The following is a 26,774-nucleotide window of genomic DNA, read 5'->3' on the forward strand; positions in this document are numbered from 1 at the left end:
AGAATTTTCGGAAATTACCATTGCCCTGTGCATAATCTAATTTGTCGCAAATCAACCTTTGTGATTTAGTAATTGTTGTGTATATTATAACCAACATGTTGTGTTACATTTAGCTTTCCCCTAAAGAGTAGTGGCCACATATATTATCAACATCCATCTAAATCAACTTTGTTTCCAAGTTTGCTAAGATCTAGAATTAACCTCAAAAAGTTTTAGGAAACCGTTTTTATGTTGGCTTAATAGAAATCTCACTTTGTGTATATGAAAATTCTTATACGAAATTAGTAACTTTTAAGCTCAACATATTAAGAGATAATCAGCAAGCTTACTTAAAGTTATTTGTCCACTGTCCTGTAATACATTGTACCACCCAAAATGCTGTTATCTAATATGGGATGAGTTGATTAATGTTCGTAAGCAGCTGGAAATTGCCCTGACTAATGTCAAATGATTGGCAGCTGCTGCAATTCGTTTTGTTGGAAGAGTTCCTGAGAATCATGTAGCTGCGGCACCAGCACCAGAGGTATCTAAAGTACTATCCTCTCCTGTGGATCCTGTCTCTCTGTAGAAAGTACGGGATACATCATTACTTGTCCAACAGAATGCAAGTGGTGTTTAAATGGTAGGACTAGGCGTCTTGTACAGGATGGAAGGGAACCAGAGAGCACTCAGGGAGTTACACTGAGCCCCCTAATAAACAAGTTTGAGGGGCTGTCTTTCACTGAAATGAGCCCGTCGGACTCACTTCACATATTTCGGGGAATTTGCTTCACCCGGTATCAAGAGGTGGCAAACTTAGAAGAATAGAGGTCTATTAATCATTGGCAGTTCAAATATGTGGCACATAATTGCGTCCCACAGGTATATAGCAGCAAGGGACAGGAAAGGACACCAGATGTATTCAGCGTATATGCCTGTGGGCCTCAGTCAACATGTTGAAGAGGTTATTTTGGCAGCTTTTGGGAACAGGGTGCAACCAACTGCCTATCGTGATGCACGTTGGAACAAATTGTGCCTATCATCTGGGCTCCGAGGTCATACTTGAATCACTCCAGCAACCGGCAGAGAAGATTGAGAAGACCAGCCTTGCGCAAGGAGTTTCAACGAAATTCACAATTTCCAGCACTGTTCCCATAATAGATCTCAGCCCCTTGGTTCCTAGTCAAATGGAAAGACTTCAAAGGTTCTGTGACAAACTAGGCAGCAACTTTGACGATTTGCTCCATAGGGTTTGAGAACCATAGGATCCAACCAATTGGGTCAGGTTCGCACTACACATTAAAGGCTGCTACTCAGGTAGCTGAATGTATGTGAGGGATTTTAGATAACGTGACTCTCCATCCAATCCAGATAATGATAGCTGTAGGAAACCCAGAAGTACCAGTGAGACATTGACAGAAATGCATCTCACAGGTGAGAGTACTAAAATCCTAATGGTTAAATATCCAAGCATTTGCAATGTAGTGCCAGAATTTGAAGTGCTCCTGAAAAGCAGTGAAGTGCACCTAAGACTAGAAACAGAAAGCTTGTTCAAACAATGAAATTGATAGCAGAGAGATTTTTCGGGAAAATTTAAGTGTATATTGAAAGGATGGACTAATAGGAAATGGAGGCGGCATGTTTTTGCAGTAGACAACAAACTGAAATCCACTGACAGAAACTGAAGCTGTATGTGACACTGGGCAAGACTCATATAATGCGTGGGCAAACATGGTTCAAATGGCTCTGAGCACTATGGGACTTAACATCTGAGGTCATCAGTCCCCTAGAACTTAGAACTAATTAAACCTAACTAACCTAAGGACATCACACACATCCATGCCCAAGGCAGGATTCGAACCTGTGACCGTAGCGGTCGCGCAGTTCCAGATTTTAGTGCCTAGAACCGCACAGACACTCCGGCCGGCCATAAGATGGTAATAGAATTCTATCACCCATGTTTTTCTCCTGATGTAACCGAAAACTTCAGAGAAAACCTCATTTCACTTATACATAAATTCCCCAGTCATACTGTCATCATTGGTGGAGACTTTAATAACTTAAGTTTTGTTAGTGGTGGGCATGATAAGTCACCAATGCCTTGTCTGAAAGCTACCCAGAACAGATAGTTCGAAGCCCCCACTTATGATGGTATATCTTGGATCTAATGGCAACAAACAGACCTGACCTCTTTGAGGATGCCCACACAAACTGGTACCAGTGATCATGATGCAGTTGCGGCAACAATGATTACCAAAGTGCAAAGGACAACAAAAACAACCAGAAAGATACATATGTCCAGTAAAAATCAGTAGTGTCATCTTATCTCAATGAGGAACATTAAACTTTCAGCACCAGGCAGGAGCATGTGGAGGAACTACCACTCAAGTTTAACAGAATAGTTGACTGGATAGATAAGTATCCAAAACAATCCACAATAGGAGGTTTACAGTTGCTGTAAAGAAACTTCTAAAGAAACAGACTACTGCATAATGCAAATAAAAATCAACCATGTGGTTATAGATACGGAGATGCTAAATGAAACACATTTGGCTGTCAAGAGAGCAACACATGAAGGCTTCAGTGACTATCATAGCAGAATATTGTCAAATGATCTTCCAGAAAACCCAAAGAAATTTGTGTCATACACAAACGCTATTAGTGGCACCAAAGTTAGTGTCCAGTCCCTAGCAAACGAAATTGAGGGTAGCAAAGCAAAACCTGAAATGCTTAACTCCATTTTCAAATGCTCCTTTGCAAAGGGAAACCCAAGAGAATTGCCACAATTTAAACCTCATAGCACTGAAAAGGTGAATGAAATAAGTATTAGTGTCAGTGGTGTAGAGAAACAGCTGAAATCCTTAAAATTTAACGAAGTTCCAGGGCCCGATGGAATTCCTATCACATTCTATACTAAAATTATGGCTGAATTAGCCTCTCTTCTACCAATAGTCTGATGCAAATCCCTTGAACAAAAAACCATGCCTAGTTCTTGGAAGAAAGCACAGGTCACACCCGTCTGCAAGAAGGTTAGTAAAGTGATCCACAAAACTGCTGTCCAGTATACTTGACGTAGATTTGTTGTAGAGTCATAGAACATATTCAGAGCTCCAACATAATACATATTCAGAGCTCCAACTTAATAAAGTATCTTGAAAGAATGGCCATCTCAATGCCAACCAGCATGGATTTCGAAAACATCGATCATGTGAAACCCACTTCCACTTTTGTCACATGACATACTGAAAGCTTTGATCAAGGCAGCCAGGGAGATGCAATATTTCTTGATTTCTGAAAAGCATTTGACTCAGCACTGCACCTACGCTTATTGTCAAAAGGACAATCATACGGGGTTCGAGTGAAATTCGTGGCGAGATTGAGGATTTTTTGGTACGTAGGACACAGCATGTGATCTTGTATGGAGAGTCATCGTCAGATGTAGAAGTAACTTTGTGTGTGCTCCAGGGAAGTGGTTTAGGACCCCTGCCAGTCATAATGTATATTAATGATCTTGCAGATGACATTAACAGTAAAATCAGGCTTTTTCCAGATGACGCAGTTATTACAATCAAGTACTTTCTGAAAGAAGCTGCATAAATATTCAGTCAGTTCTTGATAAGATTTCAGAGTGGCGCAGAGATTGGCAACTTGCTTTAAATGTTCATAAGAGTAAGATTGTGCACTTCACAAAATGAAAAAAATGTAGTAACCTATGACTATAATACCAATGACTCACTGTTGGAATTGGCCAACTCATACGAATACCTGGGTGTAACACTTTGTAGGGATGTGAAATAAAATGATCACGGTAGAATACTGGGGCAGTGCAATCAGTCAACAAAGGAGATTGCTTCCAAATCACTCTTGTGAGCCATTCTAGAATAATGGTTAAATGTGTGGGATCCATACCAAATAAGACTAACAGAGGATATTGAATATATACAGAGAAGGCCAGAACAAATCGTCACAAGTTTGTTTGACTTGTGGGAAAGTGTTACAGAGACACTGAAGAAACTGAACTGGAAGACTTTTGAAGATAGATCGAAGCTATCCTAAGAATGTCTATTAACACAGTTTTAAGAATCTGCTTTAAATAATGACTCCAGGAATAGAGTAACCCCCTAAGTTTCACTCACCATGGGATCATGAGGACAAGATTAGAATAATTACAGCACACACAGAGGCATTTAAAAAATCATTCCTCCAACACTCCATATGTGAATGGAATGGAAAGAAATCCCAACAATTGGTACAATGGAACATACCCTCTGCCATGCACTTCATGGTGGTTTGCAGGGTACAGACACAAATGTAGATGTAGAAATATGGTAGGGGGTAGTGTAACTTTTAACCACAGACATATGAAAAAATGATGTGGAAATCTCCAGTTGGAAATACTTTTCATCAAATTGATGATCTCCTAATACATGCACGACGTGTGTCCAACCTAGTAAACGTTAGAAGCTATAGAGGTGTCAATGTTGACTTTGACCATTGCCTTGTAATAGCAATGATCAGAAGTTGAATGTTTGATGCAAGGAAGGTTCACAGATTTCACACAAGAAAATGCCAGACTGAAAAGGTCAAGGAGCTGAAACAGCTCAAAGATTTTGTGACCTATTCAAGAAAGGCCTGGCACATTTTCCTGACAATGAGAGTATTGAGAAAATATGGAGAAACCTGAAAGAAATCCTTACAGAAGCCACTACCAAAGGTTTAGGAAGAGTAAATCAGACTATACACAATGGCTGGTTTAGTGTAGTATACATTTAACAGCAATCAAAAATTAAGCCTGAAATAGAGAATGCAACTAGGTAAATCATACCCGAAGATCTGTAGACAATTACAGAACAGCAAGAAGAGAAAGAAGGAGGCACACAAAAACAAAGGCGGCAGGGAGTGGAGGGGGGTAGCATGAAATGAAAGAACTGGAGAAATGGAACAGCTGAAAGGATGAATAAGATGAGAGCTTTTTATCAACACTTAAAAGAACAGGCAAATGGATTTCCAGTCTACGACAAATTTATTTAGATATTGTTGTTGTGGTCTTCAGTCCTGAGACTGGTTTGATGCAGCTCTCCATGCTACTCTATCCTGTGCAAGCTTCTTCATCTCCCAGTACCTACTGCAACCTACATCCTTCTGAATCTGCTTAGTGTATTGATCTCTTGGTCTCCCTCTACGACTTTTACCCTCCACGCTGCCCTCCAATGCTAAATTTGTGATCCCTTGATGCCTCAAAACATGTCCTACCAACCGATCCCTTCTTCTAGTCAAGTTGTGCCACAAACTTCTCTTCTCCCCAATCCTATTCAATACCTCCTCATTAGTTACGTGATCTACCCACCTTATCTTCAGCATTCTTCTGTAGCACCACATTTCGAAAGCTTCTATTCTCTTCTTGTCCAAACTGGTTATCGTCCACGTTTCACTTCCATACATGGCTACACTCCACACAAATACTTTCAGAAACGACTTCCTGACACTTAAATCTATACTCGATGTTAACAAATTTCTCTTCTTCAGAAATGCTTTCCTTGCCATTGCCAGTCTACATTTTATATCCTCTCTACTTCAACCGTAATCAGTTATTTTGCTCCCCAAATAGCAAAACTCCTTTGCTACTTTAAGTGTCTCATTTCCTAATCTAATCCTCTCAGCATCACCCGATTTAATTTGACTACATTCCATTATCCTCGTTTTGCTTTTGTTGATGTTCATCTTATATCCTCCTTTCAAGACACTGTCCATTTCATTCAACTGCTCTTCCAAGTCCTTTGCTGTCTCTGACAGAATTACAATGTCATCGGTGAACCTCAAAGTTTTTACTTCTTCTCCATGAATTTTAATACCTACTCCGAATTTTTCTTTTGTTTCCTTTACTGCTTGCTCAATATACAGATTGAATAACATCGGGGAGAGGCTACAACCCTGTCTCACTCCTTTCCGAACCACTGCTTCCCTTTCATGCCCCTCGACTCTTATAACTGCCATCTGGTTTCTGTACAAATTGTAAATAGCCTTTCGCTCCCCGTATTTTACCCCTCCCACCTTCAGAATTTGAAAGAGAGTATTCCAGTTAACGTTGTCAAAAGCTTTCTCTAAGTCTACAAATGCTAGAAATGTAGGTTTGCCTTTTCTTAATCTTTCTTCTAAGATAAGTCGTAAGGTTAGTATTGCCTCACGTTTCCAACATATTTAGATATACAGATGGCTAAATTTTGAGTAGAGGTGAAGCAACATGTTAAGGTGGACTCAACACTTTGACGAATTGCTAAGTGATGATTTTGCTCAGAACCAAAGATGCCTTCTGTAAATACAGGGAACTCAGAAACAGAGGAACCAAAACTAACTGCTGAGGAAATGGAGGTAGCCATCAAGAAGCTGAAGAGTAATAAGGCTCCAGGAATGGATCTAGTTCAAGAGAACTCAATCAAAATACAGAAAAGGAACTTAGCAAGCAGTTCCAAAAGCTTGTAATTACAACTTGGACAGATGGAGGTATCCTTGATGACTGGAGCACAGGTATCTTATGTCCAGTACACAAATAAGGTGACATCATGGTGTGCTTTAACTATGAGAGAACTTGCCTATTACCTACAGCATATAAAGTATTCTCCAATATTCTCTTTAATAGGCTTGCACACTGTACTGAAAATTCTGTCAGTGACTATCAATGTGGATTTCGTCAAGGAAGATCTACTGATGATCAGATCTTCACGATGGAGCAAATAGTAGAAAAATGTAAGAAATTAGGATTGATACACCACCTCTTCATAGACTTCGGATCAACCTGCATCAGTACTGACAGAAGGGAACTGTATATAGCAATGGAAGAGTTACAGATATCTATTAAATTGAGAGCCTTACGCTAGTACGAAAAACACCTGCACTCAAGTTAAAACACAGACTATGCTATCAAGTGCTGTTACAACAAAAACTGAAGTAATGCAGGGAGATATTGTCTGTCCTATTTAACACAGACTTGGAAAAGATTATAAAAAATGTGGGCATCAATATAATGGGGACTATTCCATACAAATCATTTCAAGTACCGGCACATGCAGATGATACTGATGCTACTGCAAGAAGAAGGTTTGTCTTGAAAGGGCCACTAGAAAGATTAAGCTATATGTTAATGAATGGAAATCTAAGTATATGCCTGTAATTAAAAAAGATTATCTTAATGAGCCTCCATCCACAGAAATTGGTTTACACAAGTTTGGCTTCATGTGTAGTTTCACTTGCCTTGAATCAGAAGTAGACTGTAAGAACAAAGCCAGGTCTTAAAGCCAGTAAAATATATTGTCTGCTAACAAGTGCTAATATGGGCCCAAGAAACATCTGAAATCTAACTGCTGTTCAGTAAAACTAAAGTTATGATGTATAAATTTCACTCAAATGCTTTGAAATGTCTTTACCACAATTTTATTGCTCCAATACACTTCACACATTTCGACGTTAGGTCATTCTCAAAGGCAAATTCTTAATATCATTATTAAGAGTAAGTAAAAACTCGTTGAACTTAATACATCTTATCTGGTCAATATTTATCTATGACAGCAGGCGTAAACTGCTTATTGGAATCATAAAATTGTGGTCAAGATATTTCAGAGTGTTTTAAGTGCATCCAATGCCAACTTTGTCTCATGGTGCTTTTATGGAAATTATAACTATAAAGTTTTAGAGGGGCCAGTGCTAACAGAAGGTTTCAAGATATGGATATAAACAAAATTTGATTAAAAGCAACATGACATACTTGAAAGAAAGAGCCTCAGAGAAATTCTTGGTCTAGTGAAAGAAAATGGTATCTGGAGGAGGAGATTCAAATACAAATTATACAGGCTACATAATGGAATCAGACATTGTAAGCTACATTAATATTAACAGGCTGGACTGGACAGAACATATACTGAGAGCAAACAACAGAATGATTAAGAAAATATTCAGTGAGTGCCACAAGGAATGAGGAGGGAGGTGGGGGGAAGGTGTCAGAGAGGACATAAGGAAACTTGGCATTCAGAATCTGAGGACTTCAGCGCTAAACATAGACGAATGAAATCATCTTCCACGTAAGGCCAAGGCTCACAAGGGGCTGTTGAGTCAATGATGATGATTAATATGAGAAGAGTAGATTGCTAATCATCACAGAGGAGTCACAGAGCTGTACACAGGTACAATGAATAGGCTGCTAACCATTTGAGCTTTCCAAAATGTAACAACCAGAGAGAGTGGCCATGTGTGTGCAAGCTGTGGCAGTGTGAATGAGTGTGCTTGTGTGTGTGTGTGTGTGTGTGTGTGTGTGTGTGTGTGTGTGTGTGTATTTCCAAAGAAGAATTTTATTGGAAAGCTTAAATGTTTTGCAGTTTTTTGATTGTTTCTGCCTGCAACTAAACCTTCCAACTTAACCTTGACTTTAGGCTACATGGCTGAGGCAGCTATCACTACAAGTTTCATTACCGAAAAATAGCGCTGACCTGTAACACTGCTAGAACAGCAGTACTGCCAATTTCACCACATCCTGAAAGTGCATGTCTACCGAAGTCAACACTAGCGTTAATTTATATGAAACTGATCATACTGCTAAAAACAGCAAACAAGGGCTCCAGTGTGATAGTGGTTCCCCTCAGAATCATTGTTATTGTGACAGACTAATCTACAGCTTAGCCTAAGGTCTCTTCACTCCGTATAGGACACATTTTTCACTACCACTAAAACTACAATGTAATTTTTGAAAAGAGAACAGATCTCTGATGTAAAAACAGATCTCTGATGTACATTTTAATATGTATGACGTTTATACATTGCACATTTACTACAACAAATGCAAGGGGCGGGGACACGATATAACTCTTTCAAAAATTACATACACAAATACTAACAATGTAGGAAAAGACAGATTGCTACTTACTGTAAAGAAGACACATCAAGTTGCTGACAGGAACAATTAAAAGACACTTGCATAAAGCTTTCGGCCACAGACTTCATCAGTAAAACAAACAAACAAACACACACACACACACACACACACACACACACACACACACACACACACACAAACTCCAGCATCTTGTGCCAGAATACAACTATCACATGGGATGAAAGCAGCAATATGGAGGGGTGGGGAAGAGGAAGGAATAGTATAGTACAAGTGGGGAGAGAGAAGAATGCTGTCTGATGGAGTGTGCAGGCAGTAGACCACCAACAGGCACAGCGTCAAGAAGTTGTGGGGCAGGGAAGCGGGGGAAAAAAAAGGAGAGGAGTAGGGAAAGATGGGCAAATGTGTTGGCAGAGGGCTGCAAATAAACAGGGTGGAGATGAGAATGGGGAGGAGATGATAGAACAGAGTGGGGGGGGGGAGGGGTGGAAACTGTTGGGTGGAGGGTGTGCAGACAGTATGTTACTGTAGGTTGAGGCCACTATAATTACAGGAGCGGAGAATGTGTTGTAAGGCTGACTCTCATAATCACAGTTCAAAAAAGCTGGTGGTGGAGATCCAGATAGCTTGGGTAGTGAAGGAGACACTGAAATCAAGTCTGTTATGCTCATCTGCACGTTGTACCACAGGGTGGTCTACTTTGCTCTTGGGTACAGTTGGCGGAGGCCATTCATCCTAATGGACAGCTGGTTGGTAGTCATACCAATATAAAAAGCTGTGCAATGATTGCAGCAGACCTGGTAAATGACATGGCTGCTTTCACAAGTGGCCCTGCTCCTGATAGAGTAAAATAAACCTGTAACTGGAATGGGAAGTGCTGGTTGTGTGGATTGGGCAGGTCTCTAATCTGGGTCTTCCACTGGTATATGATCTTTGTGTCGAGGGGTTGAAATTGGTTGGTTGGTTGGTTGGTTTGGGGGACTAAAGGGACCAGACTGCCATGGTCATCGGTCCCTTTTTCCAAAGACAAAGAACACCCACAGAGAATAAAAACAAGGAACAGAAGAGATCACAGACGATACAGAACAAGAGATACTGAGACAAAGACAAGACAAAACAAACTAAAACCGCACAGAGTGTGACGGTGGTTGGCCGACCATAGACATAAAAAGGAAAGGCCAACCACTGAGAAACACATTAAAAAATCAGTGTAAAACCATAGGCCAAAGGCCAGAATCAACACAAATCATTAAAAGAAAACAGAAACACTCAGAGTAAATGATAAAATCCCCCTGCCCGAATAAAACGTAAAACTGAGTCAGCCATAGTGGAGTCGTCTGTTAAAAGGGCAGGGAGCGTAGCAGGCAGCGCAAATGTCTGCCTGACCACAGCTAAAAGGGGGCAGGCCAGCAAAATGTGGGCCACTGTCAAAGCTGCCCCACAGCGACATAGAGGAGGGTCCTCCCGGCGCAGTAGATAACTGTGTGTCAGCTGGGAGTGGCCAATGCGGAGCCGGCAAAGAACTACTGAGTCCCTGCGAGTGGCTCGCAGGGATGACCGCCACACAGCCGTCGTCTCCTTGACAGCACGGAGTTTATTGCGCATTGCCAGTTCCCGCCATTCAGCGTCCCATAGCGCCAAGATTTTGCGGCGGAAGACTGCCCGCAAATCAGTCTCTGGGAGGCCAACGTCCAGAGATGGCTTGCTGGTGGCCTCTTTCGCCAGGCGGTCAACATGTTCGTTACCCGGGATACCGACATGACCGGGGGTCCACACAAAGACCACAGAGCGGCCGCAACAGGCGAGAGTATGCAGAGACTCGTGGATAGCCATCACCAGACGAGAACGAGGGAAACACTGGTCGAGAGCTCGTAAACCGCTCAGGGAATCGCTACAGATAACGAAGGACTCACCTGAGCAGGAGCGGATATACTCTAGGGCACGAAGGATGGCGACCAGTTCAGCAGTGTAAACGCTGCAGCCATCCGGCAAGGAACGTTGTTCGGAATGGTCCCCTAGAGTGAGCGCATATCCGACACGACCAGCAACCATCGAACCGTCAGTGTAAACAACACCAGAGCCCTGATACGTGGCCAGGATGGAATAAAAGCGGCGGCGGAAGGCCTCAGGAGGGACTGAGTCCTTAGGGCCCTGTGCCAAGTCGAGCCGAAGGCTAGGGCGACGAACACACCATGGGGGTGTATGCAAAGTAGCCCGGAAAGGAGGTGGAACAGTGAAACCCTGGAGCCCAGAGAGAAGCTCTTTGACGCGGACCGCTATTGTACAACCAGACCGCGGCCGACGTTCTGGCATACGGACGACCGACCACGGGAACAGGAGGCGATAGTTTGGATGCCCGGGCGAGCTTAGTACATGGGCAGCATAAGCGGCCAGCAAACGTTGGCGTCGGAACCGCAGTGGAGGTACACCCGCCTCCACTAGTACGCTGTCCACAGGGCTGGTGCGGAAAGCACCAGTGGCAAGGCGTATCCCGCTGTGGAGAATCGGGTCCAGCACCCGTAACGCAGATGGGGATGCTGAGCCATAAGCCAGGCTCCCATAATCCAGACGGGACTGGATTAACGCCTGGTAGAGCCGCAACAGTGTAGAGCGGTCGGCGCCCCAGCGGGTGTTGCTCAAGCATCTCAGAGCGTTTAGATGCCGCCAACACGTCTGTTTAAGCTGCCGGATATGAGGCAGCCAAGTCAACCGGGCATCGAAAACCACACCCAAAAACCTGTGGGTCTCCACCACAGCAAGGAGTTCGTCGGCAAGATAAAGCCGCGGCTCAGGATGGACTGTTCGGCGCCGGCAGAAATGCATAACGCAGGTCTTGGCTGCCGAAAACTGAAACCCATGCGCTACAGCCCAAGACTGCGCCTTACGGATAGCGCCCTGTAGCTGACGTTCAACAGCTGCAATGCCAGTAGAGCTGTAATAAAGGCAGAAGTCGTCAGCATACAGGGAAGCGGAGACAGAATGTCCCACGGCCGCAGCAAGCCCGTTAATGGCTATTAAAAACAGACAGACACTTAAAACAGAGCCCTGTGGCACACCGTTCTCCTGGGCGTGGGAGGAACTATACGAGGCCGCGACTTGCACGCGGAAGGTACGACACGACAGAAAATTGCGGATAAAAATCGGCAGAGGACCCCGAAGACCCCATCCATGAAGCGTAGAAAGAATGTGATGACGCCATGTCGTATCGTACGCCTTCCGCATGTCGAAAAAGACAGCGACCAGGTGCTGACGGCGGGAAAAGGCAGTACGGATGGCCGACTCCAGGCTCACCAGATTGTCGGCGGCGGAGCGGCCTTTACGGAACCCACCCTGAGATGGAGCCAGAAGGCCCCGAGACTCCAGTACCCAATGCAAGCGCCGGCTCACCATCCGTTCAAGCAACTTGCAAAGAACGTTGGTGAGGCTAATGGGACGGTAGCTGTCCACCTCCAGAGGGTTCTTTCCAGGCTTCAAAACGGGGATGACAATGCCTTCCCGCCACTGCGACGGAAACTCCCCCTCGACCCAAAGACGGTTGTAAAGATCGAGAAGGCGCCGCTGGCAGTCCACTGAAAGGTGTTTCAGCATCTGACAGTGGATGCCATCTGGCCCAGGAGCGGTATCAGGGCAAGCAGCGAGGGCACTGCGAAATTCCCACTCACTAAATGGAGCATTGTAAGATTCTGGGTGGTTGGTGCGAAACGAAAGGCTCCGACGTTCCATCCGCTCTTTAATGGAGCGGAAGGCCTGGGGGTAATTCGCAGAAGCGGAACTCATACCAAAATGCTCTGCTAAGCGATTGGCAATGACGTCGGAGTCAGTACAAACTGCTCCATTCAGTGAGAGCGCAGGGACGCTGGCAGGTGGCCGATAGCCGTAGACGCGTCGAATCTTGGCCCAGACCTGCGAGGGAGTAACATGGAGGCCAATGGTGGACACATACCGCTCCCAGCACTCCTTCTTGCCTTGGCGGATAAGGAGGCGGGCCCGCGCACGCAGCCGTTTGAAGGCGATAAGGTGGTCGAGGGAGGGGTGTCGCTTGTGACGCTGGAGCGCCCGCCGGCGATCTTTAATCGCTTCAGCGATCTCAGGCGACCACCAAGGCACAGCCTTCCGCCGAGGGGACCCACAGGAATGGGGAATGGCAGATTCGGCGGCAGTAACGATGCCGGTGGTGACCGATTGAACCACCGCATCAATGTCATCGGTAGAGAGAGGCTCAAAAGCGGCAGTGGAGGAGAACAAGTCCCAGTCAGCCTTATTCATAGCCCATCTGCTAGGGCGCCCAGAAGAGTGGCGCTGTGGTAGTGACAAAAAGATCGGAAAATGGTCACTACCACACAGGTCGTCATGCACACTCCATTGGACAGACGGTAAGAGGCTATGGCTACAGATTGAAAGGTCAATGGCGGAGTAGGTGCCATGCGCCACACTGAAGTGTGTGAAGGCACCATCATTTAACAGCGAGAGATCGAGCTGCGACAATAAATGCTCAATGATGGCGCCTCGACCTGTTGCCACTGACCCACCCCACAGAGGGTTATGAGCGTTGAAGTCGCCCAATAGCAAGAAAGGTGGCGGCAATTGGGCGACCAGTGCAGCCAGGACATGCTGCGAGACATCACCATCCGGTGGAATGTAAAGACTGCAGACGGTAACAGCCTGTGGCGTCCACACGCGTACAGCGACAGCCTCTAAAGGCGTCTGGAGAGGGACAGATTCGCTGTGCTGAGTGTGAAGGACATAAATGCAGACGCCACCAGACACCCTTTCATAAGCTGCTCGGTTCTTGTAATAACCCCGATAGCCACGGAGGGCGGGGGTTCGCATCGCCGGAAACCAAGTTTCCTGGAGAGCAATGCAGAAGAAAGGGCGAAGGCTGAGAAGTTGGCGGAGCTCAGCTAAATGGTGGAAGAAACCGCTGCAGTTCCACTGGAGGATGGTATTGTCCATGGCTGAGAAAGGCGTGACAGGACGGGGAAGGCAGATTACGCCGCTGGGTCACCTGCTGCCTCCGATTGAGCACCCGTGCTAGTGTTATCCATGGCGTCTGAGGGACCGGCGAGTTCTAGGTCCTCAGCGGACGCCAGGATCTCCACCTCGTCCTCAGACGCAGAGCTGTAAGGTGGCGGTGGGGTGGCTGCCACCGCGAGTTCCTTGGGCTTAGAGCTCTTCTTCTTTGATTTCTCACGCTGCTCCTTGGGTTTAACTGGCTGGGAGGGCTTCACCGATTCAGTCTCCGGGACTGAGGAGGATCGTGAAGCCCGTCGACCAGCTGATTGCGGGCACTTACGCCACTGGCGGTCGTCAGCCTTCCCACTGGTGGAAACCTGGGAAGGGAGGGACCCGAGGGACCCCTTGCGAGCGTGAGAAGCCGAAGAAGTTGGACACTTCTCCGGCTTAGAAGCAGGGACGGACGTCCCTGATGGGGGGGATGGTGTTGCCCCTGAGGTAGGTGGCGCAGGAGCAACCCGGTGGGTAGAGCCCCCCACTGGCAAGGGGGCAGGAGGAGTCTTACTGGTTATCGAGCTGGCTGGAAGTCGTGAAACTGATGGGGCGGGCACAGGTGTCGTAGCGGCGGCGTAGGATGACGTCATTCGCACGGGATGTAATCGGTCGTATTTCCGCTTGGCTTCAGTATAAGTCAGTCGGTCCAGGGTCTTATATTCCATGATTTTGCGTTCTTTCTGGAAGATTCGGCAGTCTGGCGAGCAAGGTGAATGGTGCTCCCCGCAGTTGACACAGATGGGAGGCGGGGCACATGGAGTATCGGGATGAGACGGGCGTCCGCAATCTCGACATGTGAGGCTGGAAGTGCAGCGGGAAGACATATGGCCAAACTTCCAGCACTTGAAGCACCGCATCGGGGGAGGAATATAGGGCCTGACGTCACATCGGTAGACCATCACCTTGACCTTTTCCGGTAACGTATCACCCTCGAAGGCCAAGATGAAGGCACCGGTAGCTATCTGATTTTCCTTCGGACCCCGATGAACGCGCCGGACGAAATGTACACCTCTGCGCTCTAAGTTGGCGCGCAGCTCGTCATCAGACTGCAAAAGAAGGTCCTTATGGTAAATAACTCCCTGGACCATATTTAAACTCTTATGCGGTGTGATCGTAACAGCAACATCCCCCAACTTATCACAAGCAAGTAACCGTCGTGACTGGGCAGAGGATGCCGTTTGGATCAGGACCGATCCAGAGCGCATTTTTGACAAGCCCTCCACCTCCCCAAACTTGTCCTCTAAATGCTCGACGAAGAACTGAGGCTTTGTTGAGAGAAAAGACTCCCCATCAGCTCTCGTACAAACTAAGAATCGGGGCGAATAAGTGCTACTGCCATCCTGAGATTTACGTTCCTCCCACGGCGTGGCCAGAGAGGGGAACGTTTTCGGATTGTACTTGTCAGCATTAAATTGAGCCCGAGAACGCTTAGAGACTGCTGGCGGCTGGCCGCCAGCGACAGATGATGTACCACGCTTCATTGCAGGTCATCCGCCCTGATGCCACCTACTCCGACCAAGGGCCCTCCCCACGGGCGCCACCCAGCCACAGCAAAGGCCACCTGGCAGGATGGCCATTGCCGGGAGTCCTGATGCCCCAGGGAGATGGGCATCTACTCCTTGGCATACGTGGGGAGTGAACGGCGCAGGCATCAGTAGAGCGATCCCTGTGTTGTCAGGGGGCTACAACCAAGAGGGTACATGGCGACCCCACCACAACGGACTGGCTACCGTGCTGGATCTTAGGTGCAAAAATGGCCAAGGTCGTCGTCACAGTTAAAAGAAACACTGCAGTGTGTAACGTGGTAATCGCTCAAGAGATCGAAAACGAGCGGGACACCATTGCAACGACGAGAAAGACGGCTATAGGTCTAATTGCACGAAGGATACAGTGCACCATGTAAGGTGCCCTTCCCCAATTGGCTCGCTCTTCGGAATAATTTAGATAGATGGAGGTCAAACCCGAGAGGGGACCATCACATAAGGCCGAAACGTTTGAGACTCCTTTTAGTCGCCTCTTACGACAGGCAGGAATACCGCGGGCCTATTCTTACTCCCGAACCCGCAGGGGGAGGTTGAAATTGGCATAGGGATGGACTAGGATGATGTGGAGGTTGGGTGGCTGACAGAACGCCATTTTAGGAGGGGTGGGAGGTATCTTGGGTAGGATGTTCCTCATTGCAGGGCATGATGATAGGTAATCAAAGCCCTAGTGAAGGATGTGGTTCAGTTGTTCCAGTCTGAGGTGGTACTGGGTGAAGATGGGGACACTCCTTTGTGGTTGGTTCTAGGGGATGGTGGGAGAATTGGGGGTGTGAGGGGAAATGGCACGGGAATCTGTTTGCGGACTAGGTTCAGGGGATAGTGCCTGTCTGTGAAGGTGTTGGTGAGACCCTCAGCATACTAAGCAAGGGAATTCTTGTCACTGCAGATACACTGTCCTTGGGTGGCCAGGCTGTATGGGAGGGATTTTTTGGTGTGAAAGGGGTGATAGCTGTCAAAATGCAGCTACTGTTGGTGGGTTTAATGTGGGCAGAGGTGCAGATAGAGCCATCAGAGGAGGCTGGTCAACATCTGGGAGGCTGGTCAACATCTGGGAGGCTGGTCAACATCTGGGAGGCTGGTCAACATCTGGGAGGCTGGTCAACATCTGGGAGGGTGGCACGCTGGGTTGAGGAGGACCATTTGAAGGAGATAGAAGAGAAGATGTTGAGGTTATGAAGGAATGAAGACAGGGTACCTTGGCTGTGAGTCCAGGTCATGATGATATCATCAATGAACCTGAACCAGACTAGGGTTTTGGTGTTATGGGAGGCTAGGAAGGTCTCTTCTAGATGGCCTATAAAAAGCTTGGCATAGCAGGATGCCATGCGAGTGCCCATGGCTGTGTCGCAAATTTGTTTATATACCTTCCCTTCAAATGAGAAGCAGTTGTGTGTTAGGATAAAGAGAGTAAGATGTATGAGGAACAAGGTATTGGGTTTGGAGTCTGACGGATGTTGAGAATAGAAGTGTTCAACAGCAGTAAGACCATGGGCATGAGGGATGTTGGTGTATAGGGAGGTGGCATCAACTATGAAAAGTAGGGAACCAGGAGGTAAAAGAGGGGGGATGGTGAAGAGTTGGTGAAGGAAGTGACAGATGTCTTTGCTGTGGGAAGCTAAATTATGGGCAATTTATTGGAGAGGTTGGTCAATGAAGGCCGAAATTCTTTCAGTGGGGGCACAATAACCAGCTGCAATGGGGCATCCGGGATTGTCGGGTTTGTGCATTTTGGGGATCATGTAGGTGGGTATTTCCAGGGTTTGATGCACGAATACTATGTAGTATATAAAGATATCTACATCCACATCCGAGGGAATTTTCAGTTCTATACAACTGGCTGGCTCTGGCAATGAGTGACTGGAGTTAAATGTTTGAGAGGGATCCAAAACTGGATGCATGGACTTATCCACATGATCTCAGGGAAAACTGCTTTAAAATTTTATCTTCAGTAAACAAAACTTTTCAACCAGACCCTTGCAATATAATTCCAAACAGATTTTTTTCTTTTTTTTTCTTTTCTTTTTTTTTAATATCTGACACTGTGGATCCTTGACCAACCTTTCTACTCTTGGTTTCTTTGTCCCATTTAAAAAGCTACAAATTTGAGAACTTTTCATCAATACTCATGGTATTTTGATTATGTTATAGAAAATAGTTTCTAGACTAACTCTAAAGACTTAGATTTCAGGTGGAGTAAATAAGATTAGGTGCTGTGTAGAAACCAGATTTTTAAAATATGCATTTTTTATATGCGAACAAAACCAACAAAACAACAACTTTACATTTATTTTCCATACAATAAAGGCAACTATGTATATTTAAACATAATCATATCACAGGAAGAAGAACAGATTTTAAAATAAACTTCTCTTTACAACATCACACTTTAACTTCAAAAGAAAAATGTTCATTTTACGCTGCTCCTTAATAGAGAGCTGTTTCAAAGGGGAGAGATTGGGGGGGGGGGGGGGGGGGGGTAGAAAGAAAAGATAAAAACTGGAAATAAGTTTCGCTACTTACAGCGTGACTTCCTTGAAGTTTTAGTGGGAAGGCCAGGAGTAATAATCCTGGCTGTGCTTTTCCGTTTTGTTGCAGTTTTTCTGACAGGCATGTTGGTCCCCTCCGTTTTAATGTAAGAGTGAAAAATAAAACCACCTGTAAAATTAAGAACAAAAGCAAATCAATTAATTTGTTTCAGTGACTAACAAACTTTTAATATTGTTTTGAATTTCAAGATTCAACTCTACTATAAACAAGCAGAAGTGTCATTTCTCAAACACAGTGGATCATTTTTAATATTTGACGACTTCTACTCAAGGATCTGCAATACCACAAACATGTCAAACTATACGGAGCTAGACAGTATCGAAAACATGAATGACAATGGACAGTGTCTTGAATAATTGTGCTTTACATGCACTCTGTGCTGCTAATACCTATTTCAAAACTGATCTGCATACAAAATGTATAAAAACCAACTTACTAGGGCATTAGCAACAGTTTATGCTACACTTTCCATCAGATGTGTTTTATGCACACATCATAGTGCAAAACTGTGACAGAAACCACTCCCTGGTCATGGCTAAAACTCATCGCTCAACAAACTAAGAATGCTGCAAGATTAGAAACACCACCTAAGTCATCATTGAAGGTATCTCTTAGTGATAATTCTCTACAGAAGAGAAACAATGAAGAAACAGTGTAAACAAATCTCAGTCATTTTTGAAGAAATCTCTTAGTAATAATTCTCCATAGAACTAGAAGATGGAAGGAACAGTATTTCAGAATTTCATTCTACTTTGTGTGAATATAGTATATCCATTCCACACTGGGGACTTTGGGCACAAGTATAAAGGCATGAGTTGTGTGACTGTATCATACATCAGAAAATGAGAAACAATTAAAGACCTGCGAATGAGGCCACCATTGATGGAAGAGGAACTCAACACAACCCACGAAGCACAGAGTGGCATACTAATCCCTCTACCGGTATCTGAACTAGACAATCCTCTTCTGATTAACTTTGCCTTGTTCTTAAAGCTGTCCTGAAGCTGGGACAATACACATGATGTGATAACCTACATACACAGACAATAGGAGTTTTGTGTGTCACTTTTTCTGTAAAAGATTTTAATGAATGCTTGGAGGGAGTCACAAAATATGAGAAATGCATAAATGGTAATGGGGTACAAAGAAAAAGCAGACTAGTCAACTGATACTTTTGTAAAGAAGTATCACTGGAACTTAGTAAACAGGTATTTCATAAAACCAAAATGAATTATGGTTGTTTGTGAATGCTGTTCATGGCCTGTCACTCACAGATGAGGCAGGAACTGAAACGGAAGGCAGCGAATCAGATGTAGAGAGGCTTAACTTAACCTTCAAATGTCTTTCTACAAAGGAAAACAGAACTATTCCCCAATTTCATACCTGTACCACTGGGTCAATCCAAATGAAGTGGTACAATAAAAAATTAAGTTGGTTGCTTGACCATTTTTAAATATTTTAATTTTTTTATATGTGATTACCCTATGTTAGAGAAGTTGAAAACAGTTTTTAAAAATTTTTTTTACCTTTCACCTTTAGTGAATGGCAGCCATTTTCCTTTGTAATCGCGCGACCATGTTTCAGTTTAGAGACGTTACCAAAAATCTGAATATCTCTGCACTGGGGTAAGTTACAACATTGCAATTGACAAGATTGTTTTTAGAAAAGTGTCCTCTACAACACTGGCTATTACACAAAACACCCTAAAATCAAAAATAACCAGTCAAAATGACCTCCAAAATTTGGTATCCAAATTTTCAAAATCCACTTTTTAGGCCCAAAAATAACAAACAAGGAGTGATTTATAACAGTCTATTTTTTTTCCCTGTGGTTAGATATCGTACATTACTGGCCTCATATAAATCAAGAACACTTACAAATGTTTCCTTAACTTTTTATGAATTTTTGAAATTTGAAAATTTTCATTTTTTTGTAAAGTTTGGGTTAGTTACCTTAGGTGAGACTGAATATAAGAATGTGATTTTTGCATAGTTTGTACACCTATATGATAACAACTTGCTGTAAAAATTTCAACACTGATATCTTACTGTGAACAAAGATATGAATTTTTGAAAATGAGAAGATAATTCACATTACTCTACAACTAATCTTATGGCTGTGTGTCTGTTTATGTGTGATATTGGAGTGATATAATCAATTATTATTGAAGTAAGGTACTGAATTATATACAAAAATTGGAAACATCACTGAAATTAACATTTATATTATTTTGACATACTTAAAATAAATATTTTCAATTAACATTCTTCGAGATGTGACTGTTCCTAAACCTGGTGATGAATGTTAAGAATGCTTATTTCTTCAGAAAGCTTCCGTGATATAGAATAAGACCTCCCAGTTGCTGTGGTAAGTTCAAGCACTGAAGTATCCTTAAAACATTTTTCAATGGTATCCAAAATTTGTTAAGTTTTCTGCAATGCCAAGGAATTTGTGGAAATGCCTTGTTCCAGTTCTCATATCTGGTTTGAAGTGTTGTTTTCATATGCAGAGCCACTTCTTTCTTGATCAGAAAATAGGTAATGCCTTCAATATTATCCTTGCAAAAGACATACATCCTGTGCTGTGAGAATTTGATCTGTGGTTGGTCTTTGTAGGCTGGCTTTACTTACCTCACATTTTGTTGTACCTCCTGCTCCACCGCATGCATTTTTACCATGGCAAAGATGCAAAAAAAAGTGCCATTCAGCCTCCAACCCAAAGTCTACTTCGTGGCTGCACAGATTTGATAAATTCTTTTTGTTCTTATACTGACCACCACTTCCATTTGAAAAATATCTCAGCTTCTCAACCTTGGGAAAACTTTCTTTTATGTAATTTATTATATACTTTTGAAACACACGTACAGCCAAAGTGTTGTGCTCCAAGTAGTCACTTAGAATGCAAATTTAAGAACTGCAAACTTCATCTTTATCATTTTTAAAGTACAGAGTAAATGGATGCACTGTTGCCTGGTCACTGACCCAGTGGTACCCTCGTATTGCATCCTGAATCACAAATGTAAAATTTTCTGCAAAATCAGCTCGCACTAGGCATTCAGTTTCATAAAGTTGTGCTTTTTTGTCCTTCAAAAACTTACTTTGGATTTTAGAAACATAGTGGTGACTTTTAAGTTTTTGTAAGTTAACAATTAAAGATTCCAAGTACTCTTCCTGAGATTTAACCACTGTTATCATTTCTGCCCTGTCAGTTGTGACACACTGTTTGAAGGTAATACTGTCTGGCATTTCCTCCTCGCATTCATGAAACAATTCAATAACTGTTTCCTTACCACGGCATTTACTACACAAACTCATCATGCAGCCATAACTGTTAGCGTCACAGACCATTAAATCTAGTAACTCTTTGTAGTTAATGTCACCGAGTTTTGCACCCACAATCATCAGTTTGACATTTTGATGATACAAACAAAGACACATGGAGGGTCCCCCTGAGGATCCAGCCAAAATATACCACTTAGGGGCAGAGGCCACAAAATTTTGACCTTCCAATTTTGCATTCAGGATGAGAATTTTTGAAAGCTACATAAAGTTGATTTAAATTTGGCAGCACTAGTCATTTCTGCTTTGTTACTTTAACTCCATTTATAACAACTTTTTTTGCTATCTTTGCAACCTGGGCACATTCTACTGTTTTCATCATCCTCAAAAACTGCTGGATGTTTTTAACTGCTTCTTCATTTATACCTACTCCTTCCTTCTTTCCTAAAACTGGAAGAATGCCTTGCTCTTTCACTAATATTCAGGTTAGTTTAACCAAACGATGAGAAACATTGAATTCGTGAACTATTTATTCTCCTGACCGCGATTCCGGAAGCAAACTTAAAATTTTAACTTTTTCCTCTTTAGATGTCACTTAACTTTTAATTTTTAATTTCTCAATTAAGCTCAAATATTCAGTGTCGGATAATGCTGGTGGTGGGTTTCGTTCTTCTTTACAAATAATGTTGGTATCTGTATTATTAGAGCATGATTCCAAGTCTTTTCTAATTTTGTCTGAAATTTGTTGTACCTTATTTTTAATAGTTGCTTTTCTTTTTCTGCTACTTAATTTTATTATTTTTGAAGCAGGAGATAGGTTAACTTAGAACAAGCAAAATCCAATATGCTAACAGCTTCCTCATTAGCAATATAGATGTCATTATAAAGGTTACACTATTATGGTTCTGGATTCACAACAAATAGTTTTGAGTAACCATTTGGGCACAGGGAATTTCCAGGAATCACATTACGTTTCACTTGAGAAGCTGTTTCACTCACACATGACAAGGACAAATGTTCAAGTGTTATTTCACTCACACCTTTAGTAATAGGCTTCTTATGAACTTTAAGTGGATCACAGCACTTTCTTCCAAAAATTTGGTTGTACTTCAGAACATATGTCTTCTCATGATACTCACACACTGATGTTACAGAAAAACTTACTTGAAATTTAAACAAAGTTTGCCTAACTGCATCAAAGTCATTGACATTTTCCAAGTTTTTTGAAACTGAACTGTAAACTGTTTTGTGACACACTTCACTTGCTATCTGTCCAACAGAGCACTGTTCATCCATGTTATTGCATTCCGGTTAATCTCTCAAAATTAATTACAAATTACACACAGAACAAAGCATATAACACATTCTACACTCTCAATTAAGCATGTACATACACTCTAACAGAGGTTTCAGAACAGACTGACTACAATAATGCCACACCCAGCAATAATGTACTTCTACAATACCACACCCAGCAATAATGTACTTCTTTATTGACCATAAACCTAAACGTAAATGGACATTTTTATTACCATACAACAAAGGTGTAAGCTCCTATTGTTTAATATTGCATTATTAAAAATAAATAAACTAAATTAATATTGGCTGATAGTGTTAAATAAATATGTCACAATTAAATTTTATTACAATGAAACAATAAAGCATTTAAATAGGCAACAGCCATATGATCAGTTGTAGAGTAATGTGAATTATTTTCTCATTTTCAAAAATTAATATCTCTGTTCACAGTCAGATACTAATGTTAGAATTTTCACAGTACATTGCTATCATGTAGGTGTACAAACTGCGCAAAAATCATACTTACAAAATCATATTTACAAAAAATGAAAATTTTCAAATTTCAAAAATTCATAAAAAATTAAGGAAACATTTGTAAGTGTTCTTGCTCTATGTAAGGCTAGCAGCGTATGATATCTAACTATACGAAAAAAATACATTGTCATAAATCACTCCTTGTTTGTTATTTTTGGGCCTAAAACTTGGATTTTTGAAAATTTTGATACCAAACTTTGGAGGTCATTTTGACTGGTTATTTTTGAATTTAGGGTATTTTGTGTAATAGACAATGTTGTAGAGGACAATTTTCTAAAAACAATCACGTCAATTGCAATGTTGTAACTTAAACCAGTGCAGAGATATTCAAAATTTCGCTAATGTCTCCAGACTGAAAATTCATGGTGCACCTACAAACAAAAATGGCTACCATCCAATAAAGGTGCAAGATAAATTATTAAAAAAAATGTTTTGAACTTCTCTAATATAAGGCAATCACTTGTAAAAATAATTAAACTATTTAAAAATGGTCATGCAACCATCACTGGACCACTTTATATGGACTGACCCCACTGAAAAGGAGAGTGAAATAGCTGTCAGTGTTAGTAGTATTGAGAAACAGCTGAGGTAGTCAAACTTCAAAGAAGCCTCAGAGCCCAATGGAACACCTATCAGATTCTGTACTGAATTCACAGCTGAGTTAGCCTACAATTGACCCCTCTCCAAACACCATGCCCTGAAAATAGAAGAAAGCAGAGGTCACACCTGTCTACAAGAAGGGTAGCAGAAATGATCCACAAAACTGACTCCAGTTCTGGCACAAAGTCTGCACTTGTTGTACCACACACTATGAACCACATGACCACAGCAATATGCTGCACACATCTTATTTTTGACACTTGCAAAGAATGTAACAGTTACAACCTCCTGAAGAAGGGCAACTGGTTGCTGATTATTCCAATATATACAACTACAGTTGCTGAAGATGGATAAAATACTAAAGCAACACAGGAGTAGTTCAGGTGTATCCCAGGAAAGTGTTTTTGTGATTTCCTGTTCATGTTGTATATTAATGACCTTTCACACAACATTAATAGTAACTTCAAGTTTTTCTAATATGATGCAGTTGTCTATAATTAAGTGCTATCACAAAGAAGCTGTGCAAATGTTCAGTCAGATCTTGATAAGATTTCAAAGTAGTGCAACAACTGGCAACATGCTTCAAATGTTCAGAAATGTAAAACAGAGTGCTTCACGAAACAAACAAACGTAGTGTTAAGTAACTGTAATATTAATACATAGTATTGGGAAAAGGATAGATTGCTGCCCAACACAAAGACGAGATTCAGACAGGCACAACAAAAAGACACACACTACAGCTCTTGGCCCTTCTTCAGCAAACAAAAAAACACACACACACACACACACACACACACACACACACACACACACACACACACACAAGCCAAAACTTTTAACAGTTTTTTCATTGTGCCTGTCTGCAACTCAATGGACCATCTTAACGGTGTGTAGCAAACTATCTTTTTCCTAATACTGTTGCTATTCCAATCTTGAGTTTCCACTGCATAATATTGAGTCACAGCTGAAATGGATCAACTCATACAAATCCCAATGTGTAACAATTTGTAAAAATATGGAATGAAACAATAACATAGTCTCAGCCATAGGTAAATCAGGTGGTAGACTATAGTTCATTGGTAGAATACCAGGGATACACCATCAGTTTGCTAATGAGACTGCATACAAAACATGCATGTGACCTATCCTAAATAAAGTGAGATCACATGTGGGAGCCAAAGCAAATAAGACTAACAGGGTAAATTGAATGTATACAAAGGAAGACAGCATAAATGGTCAGAGGTTTGTTGATCAATGGAAGTTTCATGAGGATACTGAAAGAACTGAACTGGCAGACACTTAAAAGATAGAAGGAAACTATCCCTGAAAACCTACATGGAAAATTTTTAGATCAATTTCAGGTCATGAATCCAAGAATATATTAGAACCAGCTCTGTATCGCTCCCAAAGGGATTGCCAAGACAAGATTACGCTAATTACAGCATGCACAGAGGCATTTAAGCAATTGTTCTTCCTGTGATCCATACATGAGTAGAATGGGAAAAATCCCTGATAAATGGTACAATGGGACATTCCCTGTGCCATGTTCTTCAGTGTTTTCTGAGTAAAGATGTCAGTATTTCCTGCAAAACTTTTGTCATGATAAACTAAGAAAGGTCGGAGATTTCATCCACATAAATTTACTCTGAGGCAGTCACAGTTTTGTCCTGGCCATCCCAAGAACCCTATTGTTCCTTATTTTGTCACTTCATGATAATATGCAAAACACTGTTAAATTTGATGAGGGAATGTAAAAGGACTGAGTAAATCTGAGTCAAGACATGGTTGCAAGTAAGTGATCACACTCTGCAGGAACTTCTATTCAACATTGATTTTTAATGTCCTGTAGGACTGGAATGCTTGAGTTTATTTGATCAGCAGGAAAAATAGAGTTTTCTTTCAAATGATAACCTTACTGTCTATGACTAAATGCGCAGACATTCACTTGCAAACTAATGTGTGCAGTTGATGCAACACTCACATATTCAGATTTTGGCATGTCTGTCAACTCTTCCAGATAAGCATCAACAAGAAAAGATTGTTACAGTTACATGTGCACATCAACATACCAATATTACTGATAGCAGTGCTGCCTTCCAGTAGCTCATCCCTACAGTTACATAGGTTTCATTATCCTCTAACTTACACAACAACAAAGACAGGCAAGAAATGGCAAGGTTGCAACAACCTTCAAAGCTTCTTGTCACAGCATAGAGATAAAACAGCCAAGAGCAACAACATATTCCATGTTTAACACTGCAATCTATCATAGGAATTTCAAGGAAAAATATGATTAGCACTGAAAAAGTTGTGAAGATTTGATACAGTACTATTACAACAGTTCTAAAATAGAGACGACTTTGGTAGTGGGACTCTTTTGTGGACTGTACCCAAATAGGTTATCAAAGGCAGTCAATCTCAGCCACATCACATACCTTTAGGACACCCCACACTTCCATTCTGAAATGCCTAGAAGCATGGCCTGGTGTATTTCAATATAAATCCATAGAAGGAGAAAAAGAGCAAAAAATACACACACACACACACACACACACACACACACACCTAGAATGGGATGAGAATAATCCCATAACTTAATTGCTTGTATGCAAGAACAGGAAAGTACAGGTACACAACACGATGTAGAAACAATGTAGAACCATCAAAAACTTATTTCGTTTGAAAAATATATGGCAAGAAATGCAATGCTACCACCGGACTGTTCTGTCGTAAACACACATGTGGCAATCTGTGGTGATAAACAGTGCTCTTGTGTGTATTGGTAGCTTAGACAAAACAATTCTCCCTCTTAATCACAAGATAGTTAATGTAAACTGCAATGACTACTGATGGGAATACAATATCAATAATCAAAAGTTGTTATTAAATGTGGACAAATACTAAATTCAGATAATATTAAAACATCAGTTCTCAATACAAAAGTGTTTCCAGCTTAAAATGAATCTAATGACAAGTAGTTTAACACAAGAGCCACAAATGTAATAACCGCTGCCTTCCCCCCCCCCCCCCCTTTCCCATCGGCATCTCCTTCTTCGTAAATGTGGGCAAAATGGGAATAGAATTCAGATCGTGTTGTAGCTATTGTAT

The 26,774-nt window shown here is 42.3% G+C and overlaps 1 protein-coding gene across 4 annotated transcripts in view; it reads right to left on the reverse strand.

Annotated features, from left to right (window-relative positions):
- LOC126458488 (regulator of chromosome condensation) overlaps nt 1-26,774 on the reverse strand; it is a 107,625-nt gene that overhangs the window by 80,012 nt on the left and 839 nt on the right. For all 4 annotated transcript variants that reach the window (XM_050095580.1, XM_050095581.1, XM_050095582.1 and 1 more), the window contains exon 2: nt 17,929-18,063. In XM_050095580.1, the coding sequence (XP_049951537.1) occupies nt 17,929-18,019 (91 nt within the window). In that variant the 5' untranslated portion in view covers nt 18,020-18,063. The remainder of the gene's footprint in view (nt 1-17,928; nt 18,064-26,774) is intronic.

This window comes from Schistocerca serialis, chromosome 2 (assembly GCF_023864345.2).
Source record: "Schistocerca serialis cubense isolate TAMUIC-IGC-003099 chromosome 2, iqSchSeri2.2, whole genome shotgun sequence".
Taxonomy (NCBI): domain Eukaryota; kingdom Metazoa; phylum Arthropoda; class Insecta; order Orthoptera; family Acrididae; genus Schistocerca; species Schistocerca serialis.